We start from the raw sequence: 23704 nt of genomic DNA on the forward strand, positions 1-23704 counted from the left end.
ATAAATCCTGCAGACCACTGCGGCCATGTTGACCTAGGGCACGGAATCATTAACATGCATTCTTTATGTGAAAAGCACAAAATTAAAATAATTTGGGGTGCGGCACTTTATTAAAGTAATACCCCACTGCTGTATAGGCTGTCACCCCTACACAGTCACCAGCAGCCTCCGCTCAGAGAGACCGGAAATAGTTCATTGCGGTTACGTCACGGACGCTCAGCTGACGCAGCATCATAACAACAACATCCCGGCTGAGAGACCCGACACCGACAGCTGGAAATCGGTCCACGGGGGCTGGGGGCTGGCCTGTCAGTGGGGGGAAGAGGGCTCATAGGGGCAGGACTTTATGCTGACGGGGTACCAGGGGTATTTACATACCGTGGCATGGTAATTGGAACAGGGAGCTACGGCGGAAGGTGCTGATGGGATATGCTGACATACTGCACAAGGGTAGGGGAATATACTGAGCAGTAAGACAGAGGATATAGTCGCCATTAGGGTACTGTTAGTAGGGCTATTTTGGTGAGGGCATACATTGGCAGGGCAGGCGGGGGGCATACATTGGCAGGACAGAGAGTTGTTAGGGGGATGTGCTGAAAGGCAGGCATGCATTATGTGATATACCAACAGATCAGGCTATATACTGCCATATCAGGAAAGGGGCAGCAGGTACTGTGTATTAGCAGGAGATTCGGTAACTGGTCTTCAGAGGCGCAGGGTGAAGAGAGTTGACACATCAGACAAGTATTGGGTACAAGATTTATATTGAAAGTTCATGTTAGGATATCTGGTGGGGGCAAAACATTTATTGAACAAGATTGTTGAATATCTTTAAATTAGTGTTGGGGTTTTTAATCAGACAGCAAGAATGGTCAATATACTGTAGCTTTATGGATTGGACTTCTGTGATCAGTATGACAAACTAGAAACATTAACTCTATTGACAGCTGAGAAGTTGGTGATGATAGAAAGTATAAAAATATAAAGATTGGTCTGGTGGTTTTAAGAAACAAAATGGTGAAGATAGGGCTCCCATGTGAAATCCTTTGTAGGAGATAATCGGTGTAAAACCTCTTTGGACTAAAAGTCGTCTAAGGTTCAAAGTAACGTTAGTATAATAATATGGATCCTGAGTGAGGGAGATGGTAGACCAATAATTTTGGTGATAAGTGACATTAAGTACAAGTTACGTATTTAGGCTTGTGGAGCAGTTGAGAGGGCGAGCTTCAGGGGAATGTTGTGGAGAGACTCGGGAGGAAACTTGCTGTATCTGATTCCTGTTTATTTGAGCTTTGGAGTAAGAGAAAGTGCTAAACAAGGCCTGACCACATGTCTGGCCAGGCCATGACATGCAATCCTTCGGATTCTGGGGAAAGCAAGATGCATAAAGAGGATATTGCTCCTTGGCCATCAGGAGATCCATCCCAAGGTGAAGAAAGAAGTGGACGAGTTCTTGGAGCCTCAGAGGAGGACATGCAATTCCTAGAGGCTAGTCTGTACAGTAAACTAAGTGAATGGGGACCTTTGCTTACTGCAGCACAGCGACTTTTGGTATGGGAGAGACCGCTCCCTAGCCTACTGACAGCAGCGGCTCTGCATGGGGCATTTTGGTGAGGCACCATGAGTGTGGGGTATGGGGCTTTTAATGTCTGTCTAGTTTTTACCTAAGTAACTTTGCAAACTTGTGCAGAAATGTACTGTGTGGTATGGAGGTTTTCTATTTGAGATTAGGGACTTCGCTTTTTGTCATACTCCAATCCTATCCGTTACGGGTACTGTCTTAAAGATGTTGGAAAAGCCAGAGTAATCCATAATAAGGAGGGTTGCTGTGGAAAGTTGTGTTAACCCTGAACAATATTTTTTACCTTCATGGTTCAAAACTTAGTTTCTCTTACGTCCTAAAGGATGCTGGGGACTCCAAAAGGACCATGGGGTATAGATGGGATCCGCAGGAGCTTGGGCACACTGAAAAGACTTTGACTGGGTGTGAACTGGCTCCTCCCTCTATGCCCCTCCTCCAGACCTCAGTTAGACTTTGTGCCCAGGAGTGACTGGACACACACTAGGGGAGCTCAGCTGAGTTTCTCTAGAAAAGACTTTTGTTAGGTTTTTTGTTTTCAGGGAGACCTGCTGGCTACAGGCTCCCTGCAGCGTGGGAGTGAGGGGAGAGAAGTCAGACCTACTTCTACTCAGTTAAGGGCTCTGCTTCTTTGGCTACTGGACACCATTAGCTCCAGAGGGTTCGATCACTTGGTTCGCCTAGCTGCTTGTTCCCGGAGCCGCGCCGTCACCCCCTCACAGAAGCCAGAAGAAAGAAGCCGGGTGAGTATGTGAAGATCCGAAGACATCAGACGGGAGTAGACTTCAGTAACGAGGTAGCAGCGGTAGCGCTGCGCTCCATGCTCTCACACACTTCACCAACGGCACTTGCGGGTGCAGGGCGCTTGGGGGGGAGCGCCCTGGGCAGCATGTTACTGGGGTCTTTAAGGGGCTGGCAGACGGGCATTTTCGGTGCCCGGGCACTGTTTTCCATACCCCCGCCAGCATACAAGTTTGAATTTTTGCGGGACTGAAGCGCGCCGGGAAGAGGCGGGGCTTAGCCGCACAGCTCACAAGCACCATTTTTTCTCATCCACAGCCGCTGCATGAGACGCTGGCCTGGGACCTCCAGGCTCCATTCACGTAAAAGGGAGCAAATCGGGGGAGGGGGGGGATATTTGGTGCTTATATATTCATTAAGAACAGCGCTATTGTCATATATTCGTTTGGTGGGATATATGGGCGCTGGGGTGTGAGCTGGCATACTCCCTCTGTGTTTTCTCTCTCCAGGCTTCCTTGTGGGTCTGTCCCCTAGCTGAGGCAGTGTGTGGGTGTGTCGGCATGTCTGAGGCTGAGTGTTACTCCCCGGAGGGGGTTGCTGGGGGCACAGAAACGGGGCTGGAGATGGCTCTGTCGGCATAGCCGACACCTGATTTGGTTACCATGTTAAGGGCACTTAATGCAAATGTGGCCTCATTGTCTAAGAGGCTGGATAAATCTGAGTCTCAGACACAAGTATGGAGGAAATCCATGGAGGATGCTTTGGCTCAGGTGCAGGCCCCCTCAGGGTCACAAAAGCGTTAGTTTACCCAGATGGTGGATACGGATACCGACACGGATTCTGATTCCGATGTCGACTTCAATGAAGCTACTTTACACCCAAGGGTAGTTAAGAGTATTCAGTACATGATTGTGGCTATTAAGGATGTTTTGCATATCTCTGACGAACCTGCGGTGCAGGAAACAAGAATTTGTTTATTTAAGGGGAAAAGGCCTGAGGTAAAATTTCCCCCCTCTCATGAAATTAATGCTCTTTGTGAAAAGGCTTGGGAGTCGTCGGACAAGAGGTGGCAGATTCCCAAGAGAATTTTCATGGCGTATCCTTTCCCATCTGATGACATGGAGAAATGGGAGTCGTCTCCGAATGTCGACAAGGCTCTATCCCGCTTGTCTAAGAAGGTGGCACTTCCGTCCCCTGACACGGCAGCTCTCAAGGATCCGGCGGATCGCAAGCTGGAGACGTCTTTGAAGGCCATTTTCGTTAATACGGGTGCATTACTCAGACCTGCTGTGGCGTCGGTATGGGTGAGTAGTGCTATTGCTAAATGGGCTGATAATTTAGCTTCTGATATGGATACCCTTGATAAAGATAATATTCTTTTGACTCTTGGTTATATCAAGGACGCTGCAGATTACCTGAAGGATGCGGCGAGGGATGTTGGTCTCTTGGGATCAAGAGCCAATGCCATGGCGATCTCGGCCAGGAGGGCGCTGTTGATCCATCAATGGAATGCTGATGCCGACTCCAAGAAAAATATGGAAGCTCTTCCCTTCAAAGGTAGTGTCTTGTTTGGTGACGGCCTAGCGGACCTGGTGTCTACCGCGATTGCGGGTAAGTCGTCTTTTCTTCCTTATGTTCCCACACAACAGAAAAAGGCACCCCATCAGCAGATGCAGTCCTTTCGACCCAATAAATACAAGCGAGGGAAAGGCTTGTCCTTCCTCGCTTCAAAGAGTAGAGGAAGGGGGATCTTCAGTCACGTCTGGGTTCAATCAGGCCTGGATACTTGGGTCCTAGACATAGTGTCTCAGGGATACAGACTGGAGTTTCAGGAGATGCCCCCTCACCGCTTTTTGGTATCGGCCTTGCCACTGTGTCTCTTCCGGACAGGGAGGTGGTGAATACAGCAATACGAAAGTTGTCAGCAGAGGGTCATTGTTCCCGTTCCCCCGTCCCAACGGGGGGAGGGGTTCTATTCGAGCCTCTTTGTTGTACCGAAGCCGGGCGGTTCGGTCAGACCAATTCTGAACCTAAAATCCCTCAACCCATACTTGAAGGTGTTCAAGTTCAAGATGGAATCTCTTCGAGCTGTGATCTCCAGCCTAGAAGGGGGGGATTTTATGGCGTCAGTCGACATAAAGGATGCCTACTTACACGCCCCGATATATTCTCCGCATCAGGCCTTCCTGAGATTTGCAGTGCAGGATTGTCATTACCAATTTCAGACGTTGCCGTTTGGGCTTTCCACGGCCCCGAGGATTTTCACCAAAGTCATGGCGGAAATGATGGTTCTCCTTCGCAAACAAGGGGTTACAATTATCCCGTACTTGGACGATCTCCTAATAAAGGCGAGGTCCAAGGAACAATTGTTAAGAAGTGTGGATTTGTCTCTGTCGGTTCTGCGATAGCACGGTTGGATTCTAAATTTGCCAAAGTCTCAGTTGATTCCGACCACTCGGCTGCCCTTTCTGGGCATGATTCTAGACACGGAATTACGGAGAGTGTTTCTTCCGGAAGACAAAGCTCTGTAACTAGAGACAATGGTCAGGGAGCTTCTGAGGCCGACAAGCTTGTCGATTCATCAATGTACTCGGGTTCTGGGGGAAATGGTTGCGGCGTACAAAGCCATTCCGTTTGGCAGGTTTCATACCCGGGTGTTTCAGTGGGATCTGCTGAGCAAATGGTCCGGGTCTCACCTGCATATGCACCGGAAAATAAGTCTATCTTCCAGGGCCAGGATTTCTCTCCTGTGGTGGCTCCAAAGCTCTCGCCTTCTAGAAGGGCGCCCTTTCGGAATCCAGGACTGGGTCCTGCTGACAACATATGCAAGTCTCCGAGGCTGAGGCGCAGTCACCCAAGGAAGAAATTTCCAGGGGAAATGGTCAGAACAGGAATCTTGTCTCCACATAAATGTTCTCGAGTTAAGAGCCATTTACAACGGCCTGCTACAAGCAAAGGACCTTCTTCAGGGTCGGCCTGTCCTGATCCAGTCGGACAACATAACAGCGGTGGCGCATGTAAACCAGCAGGGCGGCTATGGTGGAGGCCACAAGAATCCTTCGCTGGGCGGAACAACACGTGAGCGCTCTGTCAGCAGTCTTCCTCCCGGGCGTGGACAACTGGGAAACAGATTTCCTCAGCAGAAACGATCTCCATCCGGGATAGTGGGCTCTTCACCAAGAGGTATTTGCAGAGGTAACGAAGCGTTCAGTTGGTGTATGTGTTCCCTCCACTTCCTCTCATCCCAAAGGTCCTGGGAATCATAAGACGAGCAAAGGTTCGGGCGATTCAGACTGGCCACGCAGGACCTGGTATCCGGATCTTCATGAATTACTAGTGGAAGATCCTTGGCCACTTCCTCTAAGAGAGGACCTGTTACTGCAGGGACTGTGTGTGTTTCCTGACTTACCGCGGCTGTATTTGACGGCGTGGAAGTTGAGCGCCAAATCTTAGCTCGAAAAGGTATTCCTGGGGAGGTCATCCCCACTCTCCTTATGGCTAGGAAGGAGGTTACAGCGAAACATTATCACCGTATTTGGAGAAAGTACGTTTCGTGGTGTGAGACAAAAACTGCTCCTGCGGAGGAATTTCACTTGGGTCGGTTTCTCCATTTTTTGCAGGCAGGCGTAGATGCAGGCCTGAAATTGGGTTCCATCAAAGTGCAGATTTCAGCTTTATCTATTTTCTTTCAAAAGGAATTGGCCGTCCTTCCGGAGGTTAAGACTTTTGTGAAGGGAGTGCTGCATATCCATCCTCCATTTGTGCCGCCTGTGGCACCGTGGGATCTTGAAGTGGTCTAACAGTTTCTTATGTCTCCCTGGTTTGAACCTTTGCGTAAGGTTGAGTTAAAATTTCTCACTTGGAAGGTAGTCATGCTTTTGGCTCTGGTGTCTGCCAGGCGAGTGTCAGAGTTGGTGGCCTTATCTCACAAGAGTCTGTATTTGATCTTCCATTCGGATAGAGCAGAATTGAGGACTCGTCAACAATTTCTGCCGAAGGTGGTTTCTTCGTTTCACATTAACCAACCTATTGTGGTACCTGTGGCTACAGATGCTGTGGCGGTTCCAAAGTCTCTTGATGTTGTAAGAGCTTTGAAAATTTACGTTGCCAGAACGGCTCTTACCAGGAAGACAGAGGGGTATATGCAATTCACGGCGAATCGCGGCAAATTATCGCCGTTTTTAAATTCGACACAATTCGACAGGTGAATTCCGGCAGGTGGCTGCTGGAATTCACCATATTCAATGCAAAACGGATTCGACAGACCCGCGGGCGAAAATCGGCCGATTTGGCGGATTTTGCCGCGATTGGAAAAAACGGGAAAAACCCGGAAAAAAAATGGCGTGGGGTCCCCCCTCCAAAGCATAACCAGCCTCGGGCTCTTCGAGCTGGTCCTGGTTCTAAAAATGCGGGGAAAAATTGGGCAGGGATCCCCCGTATTTTTAAAACCAGCACCGGGCTCTGCGCCTGGTGCTGGTGCCAAAAAGAGTAGGGGTCCCCCGTATTTTTAACACCAGCATCGGGCTCCACTAGCTGGACAGATAATGCCACAGCCGGGGGTCACTTTTATGCCGTGCCCTGCGGCCGTGGCATTAACTACCCAACTAGTCACCCCTGGCCGGGGTACCCTGGGGGAGTGGGGACCCCTACAATCAAGGGGTCCCCCCCCAGCCACCCAAGGGCCAGGGGTGAAGCCCGAGGCTGTCCCCCCCCCCCCCCCCATCCAATGGGTTGCGGATGGGGGGGCTGATAGCCTTTTGTGATAATAAAAAGATATTGTTTTTTCCAGTAGTACTACAAATCCCAGCAAGCCTCCCCCGCAAGCTGGTACTTGGAGAACCACAAGTACCAGCATGCGGGAGAAAAACGGGCCCGCTGGTACCTGTAGTACTACTGGAAAAAAAATACCCAAATAAAAACAGTACACAGACACCTTGATAGTAAAACTTTATTACACACTACCGACACACACATACTTACCTATGTTGACACGCCGACTGCCACGGTCTCCGACGATCCGAGGGTACCTGTGAAAAAATTATCTCACCTTCCAGCGTCCAGAGGTACATCCACGTCCAGATATAAATCCACGTACTTGTTAAAAAAACAAAACGAACACCCGCTCCATGCCGTACTGAAAGGGGTCCCATGCTTTCACATCAGACCCCTTTCTCCCAAATGACGGGACATCACGTGACTCCTGTCACTGAAGTCCCTTCAGCTAATCAGGAAGCGCTACTTCCGTGGCGCTCACCTGATTGGCTGTGCGCTGTCTGTGCTGTGACAGCGCATCGCAAAGCCGCTCCATTAGTTTCAATGGTGGGAACTTAGCGGCTAGCGGTGGGGTTACCCGCGGTCAGCCGCTGACCGGCGGGTGACCTCATCGCTAGCCGCTAAGTTCCCACCATTGAATATAATGGACGGGGCTGTGCGATGCGCTGTCTGAGTTCAGACAGCGCACAGCCAATCAGGTGAGCGCAACGAAGTTGCGCTTCCTGATTGGCTTTAGAGACCTTTGTGTGACAGCTGTCACTGACAGGTCTCATTCGTGGAAAGGGGTCTCATGTGTCAGCATGGGACCCCTTTCAGTCCGGTGGCCCGTGTGTTCGTTTTCTTTTTTTGCCAAGTACGTGGATGTATCTCTGGACCATGGCTGAGGTGAGTATATTGATCTTTTATTTTCAGGTATCCGTGGATTCTACATGGAGAAGAGGACCGATGTCGGCGTGTGAACTTAGGTAAGTATGTGTGTGTCGACGTATGAAGTTTTACTGTCACGGTGTGCGTGTCCTGTTTTTATTTGGGTATTTTTTTTCCAGTAGTACTACAGGTACCAGCGGGCCCGTTTTTCTCCCGCATGCTGGTACTTGTGGTTCTCCAAGTACCAGCTTGCGGGGGAGGCTTGCTGGGACTTGTAGTACTGCTGGAAAAAACAATATTCTTTTCATTATCACAAAAGGCTATCAGCCCCCCCATCCGCAGCCCATTGGATGGGGGGGGGACAGCCTCGGGCTTCACACCTGGCCCTTGGGTGGCTGGGGGGGGGACCCCTTGATTGAAGGGGTCCCCACTCCCCCAGGGTACCCCGGCCAGGGGTGACTAGTTGGATATTTAATGCCACGGCCGCAGGGCACGGCATAAAAGTGACCCCCGGCTGTGGCATTATCTGTCCAGCTAGTGGAGCCCGATGCTGGTGTGAAAAATACGGGGGACCCCTGCTCATTTTGTCCCCCGTATTTTTTGCACCAGGCGCAGAGCCCGGTGCTGGTTTTAAAAATACGGGGGATCCCCTTTCAATTTTTCCCCCGCATTTTTAGAACCAGGACCAGCTCGAAGAGCCCGAGGCTGGTTATGCTTTGGAGGGGGGACCCCACGCCATTTTTTTAAAGGATTTTACCGTTCCAGCAATTAAAAAAAAAAAATATTTTAAAAAATATATAAATAATATTTGTGCCTCCAAAAAAAAAAAAAAAAAAATACCTAATCCCTTCTAATATAAATAGATATGCTATTCCTAAAAAAAAAAAACACCAAAAAAAACATTTTTAAATTTTTTTTTTTATTGTTTTCACCCTCCAAAGTGTGGCGGATTGAAAATGACGAATTTGCTGTCTAAAAGCACTGCTGTCGAATTTCCAAACTTGAATTGAATATGCTTTGGTCGAATTGCAGCACTTGTATCATTGCAGAAAAGTCGAATTTGCAAAAATTCGAATTTCAAAAAGTCGAATTTTGAAAGTCCGTTTTTTGGTCGGAAAGCACTGAATTGCATAGGCGAATTTTTTTTTTGGGCGAAAATGACCCGAAATTCGACAATTTCGGGAATTCGACCGCAATTGCATATACCCCAGAGGCTCTGTTTGTCCTGTATGCTTCCAACAAGATTGGAAATCCTGCTTCTAAGCAGACTATTGCACGCTGGATTTGTAGTACGATTCAGCAAGCTTATTCTTCGGCTGGGCTACCGTTGCCGAAGTCAGTAAAGGCCCATTCTACCAGAAAAGTGGTCTCGTCTTGGGCGGCTGCCCGAGGGGTCTCGGTACTTCAGCTTTGCCGAGCAGCCACGTGGTCGGGTTCAAACACCTTTGCTAAGTTTTACAAGTTTGATACCCTGGCTGATGAGGAACTCATGTTTGCTTAATCGGTGCTGCAGAGTCGTCCGCACTCTCCCGTCCGTTCTGGAGCTTTGGTATAGACCCCATGGTCCTTTTGGAGTCCCCAGCATCCTCTAGGACGTAAGAGAAAATAGGATTTTAGTACCTACCGGTAAATCCTTTTCTCCTAGTCCGTAGAGGATGCTGGGCGCCCATCCCGGTGCGGACTGTTACTTGCAGTGTATTATGACTGGTTAAAGTTGTTTACACGTGGGTTGTGTATTACTTAGATTCAGCTTGTTGCTGTTGTTAATTCATGCTGTTATCTGGTTTTCTGATACTCCGGTTGTACGGTATGTTGTGGTGTGGGCTGGTAGGTGTCTCGCCCTTAGTTTAAACAAAAATCCTTTCCTCGAAATGTCTATCTCTCCTGGGCACAGTTCCTATAACTGAGGTCTGGAGGAGGGGCATAGAGGGAGGAGCCAGTTCACACCCAGTCAAAGTCTTTTCAGTGTGCCCAAGCTCCTGCGGATCCCGTCTATACCCCACGGTCCTTTTGGAGTCCCCAGCATCCTCTACGGACTAGGAGAAAAGGATTTACCGGTAGGTACTGAAATCCTATTTTTGTGGCAATTTATTTTTATTTTTTTCCTAAGTGTGTGTTTGGCTTTGCGTGTTGGTAAACAGAGTATGAGATTTTCCTTGTGAGAGCGCATGCCCGGAAATAGGTGTGTAATGTGTATAAAGAGGCTCCTGAATGGTGTGTGCATGGTGGTCAGATAAGTACATCCACCCAGAAATGTATGCAGCGCTGGGCTGCATTTTTTTTGCAGATTACTAAAGAAGTTTTTGTATTTTTTAATCCTACTATGCATTAATGTAAAAATAACATTGATGGGCATAAATGTTTGTGAAAGATGATTTCAATAGAAATAGTATAATTAGTAACTAAATGCAGTTAACAGCAGCATTGCGAACATAGGGCCTAATTCAGAGATGTACGTAAACCCGATGTTTACGTACATCTCCGATATTTTTAGATCTGTGCATGTGCCGATCAGGTCGCAGTGTGTCAAATACCACAGTATGATTGACATGTTGTTGGAGTTTAGGGGCGGTGATAGGAAATGGTGAGGAGGGGGTGTCGGATCCGTTATCTGGGTGTTCTGAAGCTGTTGGCCTCGGAAACACGTGAATAACCCGGACATACTGAGTAGCCTGAGGGTTAAGGTCCATACACACTTAACGATAAAATGATCGACGTCGCTCATTTTCCCCCTCCTTGAGCGACGTCGCTCATTTTATCGTCAAGTGTGTATGCCGCCAGCGACGACCAATGCGCGGCCCCGCGGGTCGGCAACGATTGTCGCTGTCGGTAGGGCATGCATGAAGGATGTGGACTGTCGTCCACGACCTTCATGCAGGGCTGGCGGGGGCGTGACGTCACTGAGCGATATGAGCGGTCATATCTCTCAGTGAGTACAGGCGGCCGCCGACCCGCCGGCCCGGGAGGGGGAAACGTTAGACGACGTCGCTCACAGAGCGACATCGTCTAATGTGTATGGGCCTTTACTTAGATGACCAGTGTTTATGCTTCATTTTCAGGCACGGCAGCGGATTACAAAAGCATGTAGTGTGCGTCTTTCTACTACAGATGCCTCCTGCTGCCTTTATATATTTTGGTACAGCTGCTGCATACAGTGATGCTACTGCTGTGCTGTAGCATCCACCCCTGAATCAGCCCCATAGTCGCAGCAACCAACCTTTATGTCATGCAAATCTATGCAGAGCTGTCGTGGAGCACTAGAATTAATCTATAGTTTTTATTAAAAGTAATACTTTCTCTTTAGCGCAACCTGTTTCTCTCTACCCCCTGCATAGGGGATCAGTATGATTTCCCGACTGATGGGATCCCGGCGGTTGAAATCCCGACCTCACTTTCAGCGACAGAAGGTTCTATTCCTCCTCGGGTGGTGGCATGAACCACCACCCAAGAGGGGTTCTGGCCGGCGGTTACGATTGCTGTCTGGATTTCGGCGTCAGGATTTCAAACGCCGGAATCCCGACAGTCTGGAATATAACTGCATACCCTGCATAGATTCTGTTGCCAGTTATAGCACCCCCTGCCACTGGAATTGTAGAAATATCAGTATACAGAGTTATAAGAAACAAGTAGGGGTTGTATACACGATATGAAATTATTAATTTAGCCTTGTATGGAAGGTCACTTCTTCTAGATTGCTGCGGTACCGGGTATTATAGTTAACGACTCTAATTCATGTTTGCATCACTGTTCTAGCTTATTGTAGCAGCTATTTTCAATATATAAACCTTTTAGGTGATTCTCTACATTACGTGTGCGGCTTCTTTAGAAATACAGTAGGCCTAAAAAAATTACATAACAATGTGGATTTGTGTGTTCCTTTAAGGATTAACCCGTCTGTGTATTTAGAATTAACAATGGTTGGGATATCTGCATTTTTTTTTTAAGGTGTACGCCTAATATTTATAATACTTATATTTCACTGTTATATAGCGTATCAAAGCAATCTACAATCCAAAGAACAGAATAAGTTTAGTTGCAAGGTGCACTGGTCAAGTTTAAAATATAAAACATAACTTTTATGACTATTAAAATCATAGGGGATCAGTATGATTTCCCTACTGATGGGATCCCAGCGGTTGAAATATAGACGCTGGAGTTCCGACAGACGGAATCCCGACCCCACAAAACAAACCCATAAAATGCCAAAATATTAGTTAAAAAAAGGTGTTTTAATAGAAACAATCTACTATTATGAACTAGCTATTTTGAATTAACTGTTATTAAAAACTACATTGTGTGGCCTCAAAGATAGTTTAGTTAGATTTCTTTTTTACATTTATGTGAAAGTTACGAGTCGTTAGTATTTACACAATTATTTCTCTTACGTCCTAGAGGATGCTGGGGACTCCGTAAGGACCATGGGGATAGACGGGCTCCGCAGGAGACATGGGCACTTTAAGAAAGACTTTAGATCTGGTGTGCACTGGCTCCTCCCTCTATACCCCTCCTCCAGACCTCAGTTTGATACTGTGCCCAGTGGAGACTAGGTGCTTTTCAGAGAGCTCTCCTGAGCTTTCTGACAGAAAGTATATTTGTTAGGTTTTTTATTTTCAGGGAGCCTGCTGGCAACAGACTCCCTGCATCGAGGGACTGAGGGGAGAGAAGCAGACCTACTTCTGTGAGTTTCAAGGCTCTGCTTCTTAGGCTACTGGACACCATTAGCTCCAGGGGGAGTCAGAACACAGGTCTCACCCTGGAGTTCGTCCCGGAGCCGCGCCGCCGTCCTCCTCACAGAGCCGGAAGATAGAAGCCGGGTGAGTATGAGAAGAAAAGAAGACTTCAGAGGCGGCAGAAGACTTTATGATCTTCACTGAGGTAACGCACAGCAGTGCAGCTGTGCGCCATTGCTCTCACACACGGCAGTCACTGTAAGGGTGCAGGGCGCAGGGGGGGCGCCCTGGGCAGCAATATAAACCTCATTTCTGGCAAAAGATAGATATATATATACATACATACATACATACATACATACATACATACATACATACATACATACATCTAGGCACTGTATATATAAAGAGCCCCCGCCAGTTTTTATTATATTTAAGCGGGACAGAAGCTTCTCCCTCAGCACTCACCAGCGCCATTTTCTCCACAGCACAGCTGAGAGGAAGCTCTCCGGACTCTCCCCTGCTTATCCACGGTGAAATGGGGTTTCAGAGTAGAGGGGGGGGGGGGGGGGGCACATAATTGGCAGCAAATAATAGTATTACAGCGCTACTGGGTAAACACATTGTGTGTTTTTCCTGGGGTATAAGCGCTGGGTGTGTGCTGGCATACTCACTCTCTGTCTCTCCAAAGGACCTTGTGGGGGAACTGTCTTCAGATAAGAGGATTCCCTGAGTGTGTGGTGTGTCGGTACGTGTGTGTCGACATGTCTGAGGTAAAAGGCTCTCTAAGGAGGAGATGGAGCAAATTGTGTGTGTGTGTGGTGTCTCCGTCGACAACGCCGACACCTGACTGGATATGTGGAATTAAGTGCTGAGGTAAATTTATTGCACAAAAGATTCGAGAACGGACAGGGAATCTACCCATGTCTGTCCCTATGTCGCAGGGACCTTCAGAGTCTCAAAACGCCCACTATCCAAAATAATAGACACTGATACCGACACGGAGTCTGACTCCAGTGTCGACTACGATGATGCAAAGTTACAGCCAAAACTGTCAGAAAAGTATTCAATATATGATTATTGTAATAAAAGATGTTTTGCGTATCACTGATGACCCATCTGTCCCTGACACGAGGGTACACATGTTTAAGGGGAAGAAAGCTGAGATAACATTTCCCACCTCTCATGAACCAAATGAATTGTGTGAAAAAGAGTGGGAATCTCCAGACAAGAAACTGCAGTTTCCCAAAAGAATTCTCATGGCGTATCCTTTCCCTGCTAGGGCCAGGATACGATGGGAATTCTCCCCTAGGGTGGACAAGGCGTTGACACGTTTACCCAAAAGGTAGCGCTGACATACCAAGATACAGCTACCCTCAGGGATCCTGCAGATAGCATGCAGAAAAGTACTTTGAAGTCCATTTACACACATTCTGGTACACTACTCAGACCGGCGATTGTGTCGGCAGGGGTTTATAGCGCTGTAGCAGCGTGGACAGATACCTTATCAGCAGAGATTGAAGCCCTAGATAAGGATACCATGTTATTGACCCTAGGATATATATAAAAGATGCTGTCTTATATATAAGACAGGCTCAAAGAGACATTGGTCTACTGGGTTCTAGAGTCAACGCTATGTCGATTTCTGCTAGACGTGTCCTGTGGAACATGCAATGGACAGGTGATGCCGACTAAAAGAGGCATATGGAGGTTTTACCTTACAAGGGTGAGGAATTGTGTGGAGAAGGGCTCTCGGACCTGGCCTCCACAGCTATAGCTGGTAAATCTGATCTTTTGCCTTATATTCCCTCACAGCCTAAGAAAGCACGACATTATCAAATGCAGTCCTTTCGGTCGCTGAAAACAAGAAAGTACGAGGAGCGTCCTTTCTTACCAGAGGTAAGGGTACAGGGCACAGCTAGTTCCCAGGAACAGAAGTCCTCCCCGGCCTCTACTAAACCCACCGCATGACGCTGGGGCACCGCTAAGGGAGTCCGCCCCAGTGGGAGCACGTCTTCAGCCACATCTGAGTTCACTCGCAGGTGGATCCCTGGGCAATAGAAATTGGTTCTCAGGGTTACAAGCTGGAATTCGAAGAGGTGCCTCCTCGCCGGTTTTCCTTATCGGCCCTACTGGCTTCTCCCCCAGAAAGGGAGATGATAATAAATACAATTCACACATTGTATCTCCAACAGGTGGTGCTCAAGGTTCCCCTCCTTCAACAAGGAAGGGGATATTACTCAACCTTGGCTGTGGTTCCGAAACCGGACGGTTCGGTCAGACCTATTTTAAAATTAAAATATCTGAACCTATACTTGAAAAGGTTCAAATTCAAGGTGGAATCGCTCAGAGCGATCATCGCCAGCCTGGAAGGGGGGGATTTTATGGTGTATCTAGACATAAAGGCTGCATACCTTCATGTTCCCATTTATCCACCCCATCAGGCGTACCTGAGAATTACGGTACAGTATTGTCATTACCAATTTCAGGGTAATTGGCGGAAATGATGGTGCTCCTACGCAAGCAAGGAGTCACAGTTATCCCATACTTGGACGATCTCCTAATAAGGGCGAGATCAAAAGAGCAGTTGTTGAACAGCGTGTCACTTTCGCTGAAGGTGTCACAGCAACTCGGCTGGATTCTCAATATCCCGAAGTCACAGTAGGTTCCTATGACTCGTCTGCCCTTCTTGGGTATGATTCTGAATACGGACCAGAAATGGGTTTATCTTCTGATAGAGAAGGCCCAGGAACTAATGACTCTGGTAAAAAAACCTATTAAAGCCAAAACAGGTGTCCGTGCATCACTGCACTCGGGTCCTGGGAAAGATGGTGGCATCTTACGGGGCCATTCCCTTCGGCAGGTTCCATGCGAGGACTTTCCAATGGGATCTACGGAACAAGTGGTCCGGATCACATCTACAGATGCATCAGTTAATCACCCTGTCCCCTAGGGCCAGGGTGTCTCTCCTATGGTGGCTGCAGAGTGCTCACCTTCTGCAGGGTCGCAGGTTCGCCATCCAGGACTGGATTCTGGTAGCCACGTACGCGAGCCTCTGAGGTGGGGGAGCAGTCACACAGGGAAGAAACTTCCAAGGTCTTTGGGTCAAGTCAAAAAACTTGTATTCAAATCAACATCCTGGAGCTGAGAGCCATATACAACGCCCTTCGGCAAGCGGAAACATTGCTTTGTGACCTACCGGTTCTGATCCAGTCAGACAACATCCCCGCAGTGGCTCATGTAAACCGCCAAGGCGGCACAAAGAGCAGAGTGGAAATGGCAGAAGCCACCAGGATTCTCCGCTGGGCGGAAAATCATGTAAGCGCATTTTCAGCAGTTCATTCCGGGAGTGGACAACTTAGAAGCAGACTTCCTCAGCAAACACGACCTGCATCCAAGAGAGGACTTCTTTAGGAAGCCTTCGCACAGATTGCAAGTCAGTGGGAACTGCCACAGATAGACATGATGGCGTCCCGCCTCAACAAGAAGCTACAGAGGTATTGCACCAGGTCAAGAGACCCTCAGGCAGTAGCTGTAGATGCCCTAGTGACACCGTGGGTGTTCCAGTCGGTCTATGTATTTCCCCCTCTTCCTCTCATACCCAAGGTGTTGAGAATGGTAGGAGGGAGAGGAATGAGAACAATCCTCATTGTTCCAGATTGGCCACGAAGGACCTGGTATCCGGATCTGCAGGAAATGCTCACAGAAGATCCGTGGCCTCTTCCTCTAAGACAGGACCGGTTGCAACAGGGGCCATGTCTATTCCAAGACTCACCGCGGCTGCGTTGGACGGCATGGCGGTTGAACGCCGGATCCTAGCGGATAAGGGTATTCCGGATGAGGTCATTCCTACGCTAATAAAGGCCAGGAAGGACATGACATCTAAACATTATCACCGTATATGGCGAACATATGTTTCTTGGTGTGAGGCCAGGAATGCTCCTACGGAAGAATTCCATCTGGGCCGTTTCCTTCACTTCCTGCAAACTGGAGTGAATTTCGGCCTAAAATTAGGATCTATTAAGTTTAAGATTTCGCCTTATCCATTTTCTTTCAAAAGGAATTGGCCTCTCTCCCTGAAGTACAAACTTTTGTGAAGGGAGTACTGTATATTCAGCCTCCTTTTGTACCTTCGGTGACGCCTTAACGTGGTGTTAAGTTTCATTAAGTCACACTGGTTTGAACCACTTAAAACGGTGGAGTTGAAAAACATCACTTGGAAGGTGGTCATGTTATTAGCCTTGGCTTCGGCTAGGCGAGTGTCGGAATTAGCGGCTTTATCACATAAAAGCCCCTATCTGGTTTTCCATATGGATAGAGCGGAATTGCAGACCCGTCCTCAATTCCTGCCAAAAGTGGTTTCATCCTTTCATATGAACTATTGTGGTGCCTGTGGCTACGTGGGACTTGGAGGATCCTGAGTCCCTTGATGTGGTCAGGGTTTTGAAAATTTACGTGGCCAGATTGGCTACAGTCAGAAAAACAGAAGCACTGTTTGTCATGTATGCAACCAACAAGATTGGTGCCCCTGCTTCAAAGTAGACTATTGCTCGCTGGATCTGTAACACAATTCAGCAGGCGCATTCTACGGCGGGATTGCCGTTACCTAAATCGGTCAAGGCCCATTCTACTAGGAAGGTGGGCTCTTCTTGGGCGGCTGCCAGAGGGGTCTCGGCGCTACAGGTGTGCCGAGCTACTACTTGGTCGGGTTCAAACTCCTTTGCAAAGTTCTATAAGTTTGATACCCTGGCTGAGGAGGACCTCCAGTTTGCTCAATCGGTGCTGCAGAGTAATCCGCACTCTCCCGCCCGTTTGGGAGCTTTGGTATAATCCCCATGGTCCTTACGGAGTCCCCAGCATCCTCTAGGTCTAGGACGTAAGAGAAAATAAGATTTTAAACCTACCGGTAAATCTTTTTCTCGTAGTCCGTAGAGAATGCTGGGCGCCCGTCCCAAGTGTGGACTACTTCTGCAAGACTTGTATATAGTTATTGCTTAAATAAGGGTTATGTTATAGTCTCATCGGTCTTGGACTGATGCTATGTCGTTTTCATACTGTTAACTGGATAGTATATCACAAGTTATACGGTGTGATTGGTGTGGCTGGTATGAATCTTGCCCTTGGATTAACAAAGATCCTTTCCTCGTACTGTCAGTCTCCTCTGGGCACAGTTTCTCTAACTGAGGTCTGGAGGAGGGGCATAGAGGGAGGAGCCAGTGCACACCAGATCTAAAGTCTTTCTTAAAGTGCCCATGTCTCCTGCGGAGCCCGTCTATCCCCATGGTCCTTACGGAGTCCCCAGCATCCTCTACGGACTACGAGAAAAAGATTTACCAGTAGGTTTAAAATCTTATTTTTTACTTGCACCTCTATATTGGTTGTGAGCAAAAACAAGCAAGGTTAGTATAAATATCTGTGAAGGATGTGAATGCTGTCTGTAGCAGATTGTAAAATTGAATCCATCCTGCCGGACATGACATCCCACCAGACCCTCATCGTCCCATCCTCTGCTTTTCCAGCCTACCAGTCCCCATTTTCCCATTCATTTTAACATTTTACCAACTCTGATTTCCTTCTCTCCAGTAGCTGGTGATGAAGTCATGTCCCTTATCCAGTCACCCCCCCCCCCCCTTCCATTGATCCTATCCCATCCCACCTCATCCGATTCCACTCCCCCGTTGCCTGTTCCCATCTCTTCCATCTCTCCCTCTCATTAAGCACTGTCCTGTCTGCTTTGAAGCAGCCCATCCTTAAAAAACCCACACTCTACCACCCAATCTCTGTCCCCTTTTGCCTCCAAACTATTTGAGCGCATTATCTACAACTGCCTTATTGCCTTTCTTTTTTTCCCCCCCCTGCTTGACCTATTTCTGTCTGGCTTTCATCCTCTTCACTCCGCAGAAAAAGCCGTACTAAAGTCGGTAATGGCCTTCTTGCAAGGACCTTCCAAGGGCCACTACTGCTAATTCTCCTTGATCTCTCTGCTGCCTTTGATTCTATGGACCACCCTCTCCTCCTCCAAATCTTTCACTCCCCCAGTTTGCTTGGTATTGCCCAGACTTGGCTTTTGTCTATCTCTCTGAACATTCTTTCTCTATCTTCTCAGACGACTCCACCAATACCACTACCAGTAGGTGTTCTTGGATTCTAGTAGGTATTCTCTGATTTCTACTATTCTCTCTCTACATCCTCTTTAGGTGACCCAACAGCTACTTTGGCCTCCATTATCATTTTTAAGCTGAAGACCCTCAGATCTACTTCCCCTCCCTGGACTTTTTATCCTTTTCCTTACCCGATCTCCAGCTGTCTCTTTGCTATTTCCTCCTTCTCCAGCTGTCTCTTTGCTGCTGAATGTTCCAGCACTTTCTTAAACATAACATTTGTAAGACTGAGCTAATAATTCACCCACCCTCTCGAATATCCTTACCTTGCCCAATTTAATTATCTATTGACAGCACCACCATCTCTTCTAGCCTGCAAGTTGGCTGCCTTGGAGGCATCATGGACTCCTTCCTCTCCTTCAAACCACACATCCAGTACCTCTCACTGTCCTGCCGTTTCCATCTCAGAATCATTTCTAGACTGGACTTTTGTAAGCTTCTCTTACCTGGCCTCCCTGTCTCCTCTCCAGTCTGTACTCAAAGCTGCTGCCAGCTCATCTTCCTCTCCTAACGCACTAAGTCTGCCTCCCAGCTCCTACAAGCCGTTCACTAGCTCCCCTTCCTCTTCGGAGTCAAAATTCAAAAGTCCTTAAAAAGCCTTCCCAAATCATCTCCTATCTACATCTGTGACTCCATCTCCCGTTATACAGCCGCCCTGTCCACTTCACTCCACAAAAGAACGCCACCTCTGGAGCCAACTGTTACCCCCCCCACCCCCGGTCTCCATTTTGCCTATGCTACCCCCAGCCATTTGAACTCTCTCCCCATCACACTGTTCACTTCTCTACAAGTTTTCACTCCGGCTTTTAAGACCCACTTATTTATAAATAAAGAGGAGGTCGTGTGTCGCCTTCTCAGATCTCTATAACATGCTGAAGGATCTGAGGAGGTGGTGAACAGTACCATGCTGCCGAATCTAGCATGGCCCCACAGTTGCTTGACTTTGCCTACATCAGCAAGTTTGTGTGCACTTGCCGATGCCAGCACCCCACTGGATCATTTTCTGATATACTGTATATATCCTTTAAATCACCAAATCCTAACATTTTGAATCAATCATGTCTGCTTTTCATTCCCAGGTTGTTCTCGTATCTATCCCTGAGGCCTCTATTCTTGGTCAGCTTCCTTCTACTGTGTCTACTAGGTGTGAAACACTGGAAGTCCTGGTTGCTTCTTCACTGTAAAGGTAATACTCCTTCAGTCTGCTTATTTCTCTATCGTCCTAGTGGATGCTGGGGTTCCTGAAAGGACCATGGGGAATAGCGGCTCCGCAGGAGACAGGGCACAAAAGTAAAGCTTTCCGATCAGGTGGTGTGCACTGGCTCCTCCCCCTATGACCCTCCTCCAAGCCAGTTAGATTTTTGTGCCCGGCCGAGAAGGGTGCAATCTAGGTGGCTCTCCTAAAGAGCTGCTTAGAAAAGTTTAGCTTAGGTTTTTTACTTTACAGTGAGTCCTGCTGGCAACAGGATCACTGCAACGAGGGACTTAGGGGAGAAGAAGTGAACTCACCTGCGTGCAGGATGGATTGGCTTCTTGGCTACTGGACATCAGCTCCAGAGGGACGATCACAGGTACAGCCTGGATGGTCACCGGAGCCTTGCCGCCGGCCCCCTTGCAGATGCTGAAGTAAGAAGAGGTCCAGAATCGGCGGCAGAAGACTCCTCAGTCTTCTAAAGGTAGCGCACAGCACTGCAGCTGTGCGCCATTTTCCTCTCAGCACACTTCACACGGCAGTCACTGAGGGTGCAGGGCGCTGGGAGGGGGGCGCCCTGGGAGGTAAATGAATACCTATTTTGGCTAAAAATACCTCACATATAGCCTCCGGAGGCTATATGGAGATATTTAACCCCTGCCAGAATCCGTTAAGAGCGGGAGACGAGGCCGCCGAAAAAGGGGCGGGGCCTATCTCCTCAGCACACAGCGCCATTTTCCCTCACAGAAAGGCTGGAGGGAAGGCTCCCAGGCTCTCCCCTGCACTGCACTACAGAAACAGGGTTAAAACAGAGAGGGGGGGCACTAATTTGGCGTTAGAAATATATAAAAAATGCTATAAGGGAAAACACTTATATAAGGTTGTCCCTATATAATTATAGCGTTTTTGGTGTGTGCTGGCAAACTCTCCCTCTGTCTCTCCAAAGGGCTAGTGGGTCCTGTCCTCTATCAGAGCATTCCCTGTGTGTGTGTGCTGTGTGTCGGTACGTGTGTGTCGACATGTAGGAGGACGATGTTGGTGAGGAGGCGGAGCAATTGCCTGTAATGGTGATGTCACTCTCTAGGGAGTCGACACCGGAATGGATGGCTTATTTAGGGAATTACGTGATAATGTCAACACGCTGCAAGGTCGGTTGACGACATGAGACGGCCGACAAACAATTAGTACCGGTCCAGACGTCTCAAAAACACCGTCAGGGGTTTTTAAAACGCCCGTTTACTTTAGTCGGTCGACACAGACACAGACAGGGACACTGAATCCAGTGTCGACGGTGAATAAACAAACGTATTCCTTATTAGGGCCACACGTTAAAGGCAATGAAGGAGGTGTTACATATTTCTGATACTACAAGTACCACAAAAGAGGGTATTATGTGGGATGTGAAAAAACTACCATAGTTTTTCCTGAATCAGATAAATTAAATAAAGTGTGTGATGATGCGTGGGTTCCCCCCGATAGAAAATTATGGGCGGTATACCCTTTCCCGCCAGAAGTTAGGGCGCGTTGGGAAACACCCCTTAGGGTGGATAAGGCGCTCACACGCTTATCAAAACAAGTGGCGGTACCGTCTATAGATAGGGCCGTCCTCAAGGACCAGCTGACAGGAGGCTGGAAAATATCATAAAAAGTATATACACACATACTGGTGTTATACTGCGACCAGCGATCGCCTCAGCCTGGATGTGCAGAGCTGGGGTGGCTTGGTCGGATTCCCTGACTAAAAATATTGATACCCTTGACAGGGACAGTATTTTATTGACTATAGAGCATTTAAAGGATGCATTTCTATATATGCGAGATGCACAGAGAGATATTTGCACTCTGGCATCAAGAGTAAATGCGATGTCCATAACTGCCAGAAGATGTTATGGACACGACAGTGGTCAGGTGATGCAGATTCCAAACGGCACAAAGGTGTATTGCCGTATAAAGGAAGAGGAGTTATTTGGGGTCGGTCCATCGGATCTGGTGGCCACGGCAACTGCTGGAAAATCCACCGTTTTTACCCTAAGTCACATCTCTGCAGAAAAAGACACCGTCTTTTCAGCCTCAGTCCTTTCGTCCCTATAAGATCATATCTGCCCAGGGATAGAGGAAAGGGAAGAAGACTGCAGCAGGCAGCCCATTCCCAGGAACAGAAGCGTTCCACCGCTTCTGACAAGTTCTCAGCATGGCGCTGAGACCGTACAGGACCCCTGGATCCTACAAGTAGTATCCCAGGGGTACAGATTGGAATGTCGAGACGTTTCCCCTTCGCAGGCTCCTGAAGTCTGCTTTACCAAGGTCTCCCTCCGACAAGGAGGCAGTATGGGAAAAAATTCACAAGCTGTATTCCCAGCAGGTGATAATTAAATTACCCCTCCTACTACAAGAAAAGGGGTATTATTCCACACTATATTGTGGTACTGAAGCCAGAAGGCTAGGTGAGACTTATTCTAAAAAAATTTTTGAACATTTACAAAGGTTCAAATCAAGATGGAGTCACTCAGAGCAGTGATAACGAACCAGGAAGAAGGGGACTATATAGTGTCCCGGGACATCAGGGATGCTTACCTCTATGTCCCAAATTTGCCCTTCTCACTAAGGGTACCTCAGGTTCGTGGTGCAGAACTGTCACTATCAGTTTCAGACGCTGCCGTTTGGATTGTCCACGGCACCCCGGGTCTTTACCAAGGTAATGGCCGAAATGATGATTCTTCTTCGAAGAAAATGCGTCTTAATTATCCCTTACTTGGACGATCTCCTGATAAGGGCATAGTCCAGGGAACAGTTGGAGGTCGGAGTAGCACTATCTAGGATACTGCTACAACAGCACGGGTGGATTCTAAATATTCCAAAATCGCAGCTGATCCCGACGACACGTCTGCTGTGCCTAGGGATGATTCTGGACACAGTCCAGAAAAAGGTGTTTCTCCCGGAAGAGAAAGCCAGGGAGTTATCCGAGCTAGTCAGGAACCTCCTAAAAACAGTGCATCATTGCACAAGGGTCCTGGTAAAAATGGTGGCTTCCTACGAAGCAATTCCATTCGGCAGATTTCACGCAAGAACTTTTCAGTGGGATCTGCTGGACAAATGGTCCGGATCGCATCTTCAGATGCATCAGCGGATAACCCTATATCCAAGGACAAGGGTGTCTCTCCTGTGGTGGTTATAGAGTGCTCATCTTCTAGAGGGCCGCAGATTCGGCATTCAGGATTGGATGCTGGTGACCACGGAGCCCAGCCCGAGAGGCTGGGGAACAGTCACACAAGGAAAAAATTTCCAGGGAGTGTGATCAAGTCTGGAGACTTTTCTCCACATAAATATACTGGAGCTAAGGGTAAATTTATAATGCTCTAAGCTTAGCAAGACCTCTGCTTCAAGGTCAGCCGGTATTGATCCAGTGGGAAAAACATCACGGCAGTCGCCTACGTAAACAGACAGGGCGACACAAGAAGCAGGAGGGCAATGGCAAAAACTGCAAGGACTTTTCGCTGGGCGGAAAATCATGTGATAGCACTGTCAGCAGTGTTTCATCCCGGGAATGGAAACTGGGAAGCAGACTTCCTCAGCAGGCACGACCTCCACCCGGGAGAGTGGAAACTTCATCGGGAAGTTTTTTCCACATGATTGTAAACCGTTGGGAAATACCAAAGGTGGACATGATGGCGTCCCGTCTGAACAAAAAACGGGACAGGTATTGCGCCAGGTCAAGAGACCC

The 23704-nt window shown here is 48.1% G+C and overlaps 1 protein-coding gene across 1 annotated transcript in view; it reads left to right on the plus strand.

Annotated features, from left to right (window-relative positions):
- The first annotated feature begins 203 nt into the window (after positions 1-203).
- Positions 204-23704, plus strand: part of RETREG2 (reticulophagy regulator family member 2) — a 75084-nt gene continuing 51583 nt past the window's right edge. Inside the window, exons 1-2 of the mRNA XM_063933868.1 lie at positions 204-1610; positions 19871-19977. Coding sequence (XP_063789938.1) covers positions 1330-1610; positions 19871-19977 — 388 coding nt within the window. The 5' untranslated portion in view covers positions 204-1329. The remainder of the gene's footprint in view (positions 1611-19870; positions 19978-23704) is intronic.

Source organism: Pseudophryne corroboree, chromosome 7, assembly GCF_028390025.1.
Source record: "Pseudophryne corroboree isolate aPseCor3 chromosome 7, aPseCor3.hap2, whole genome shotgun sequence".
Taxonomy (NCBI): domain Eukaryota; kingdom Metazoa; phylum Chordata; class Amphibia; order Anura; family Myobatrachidae; genus Pseudophryne; species Pseudophryne corroboree.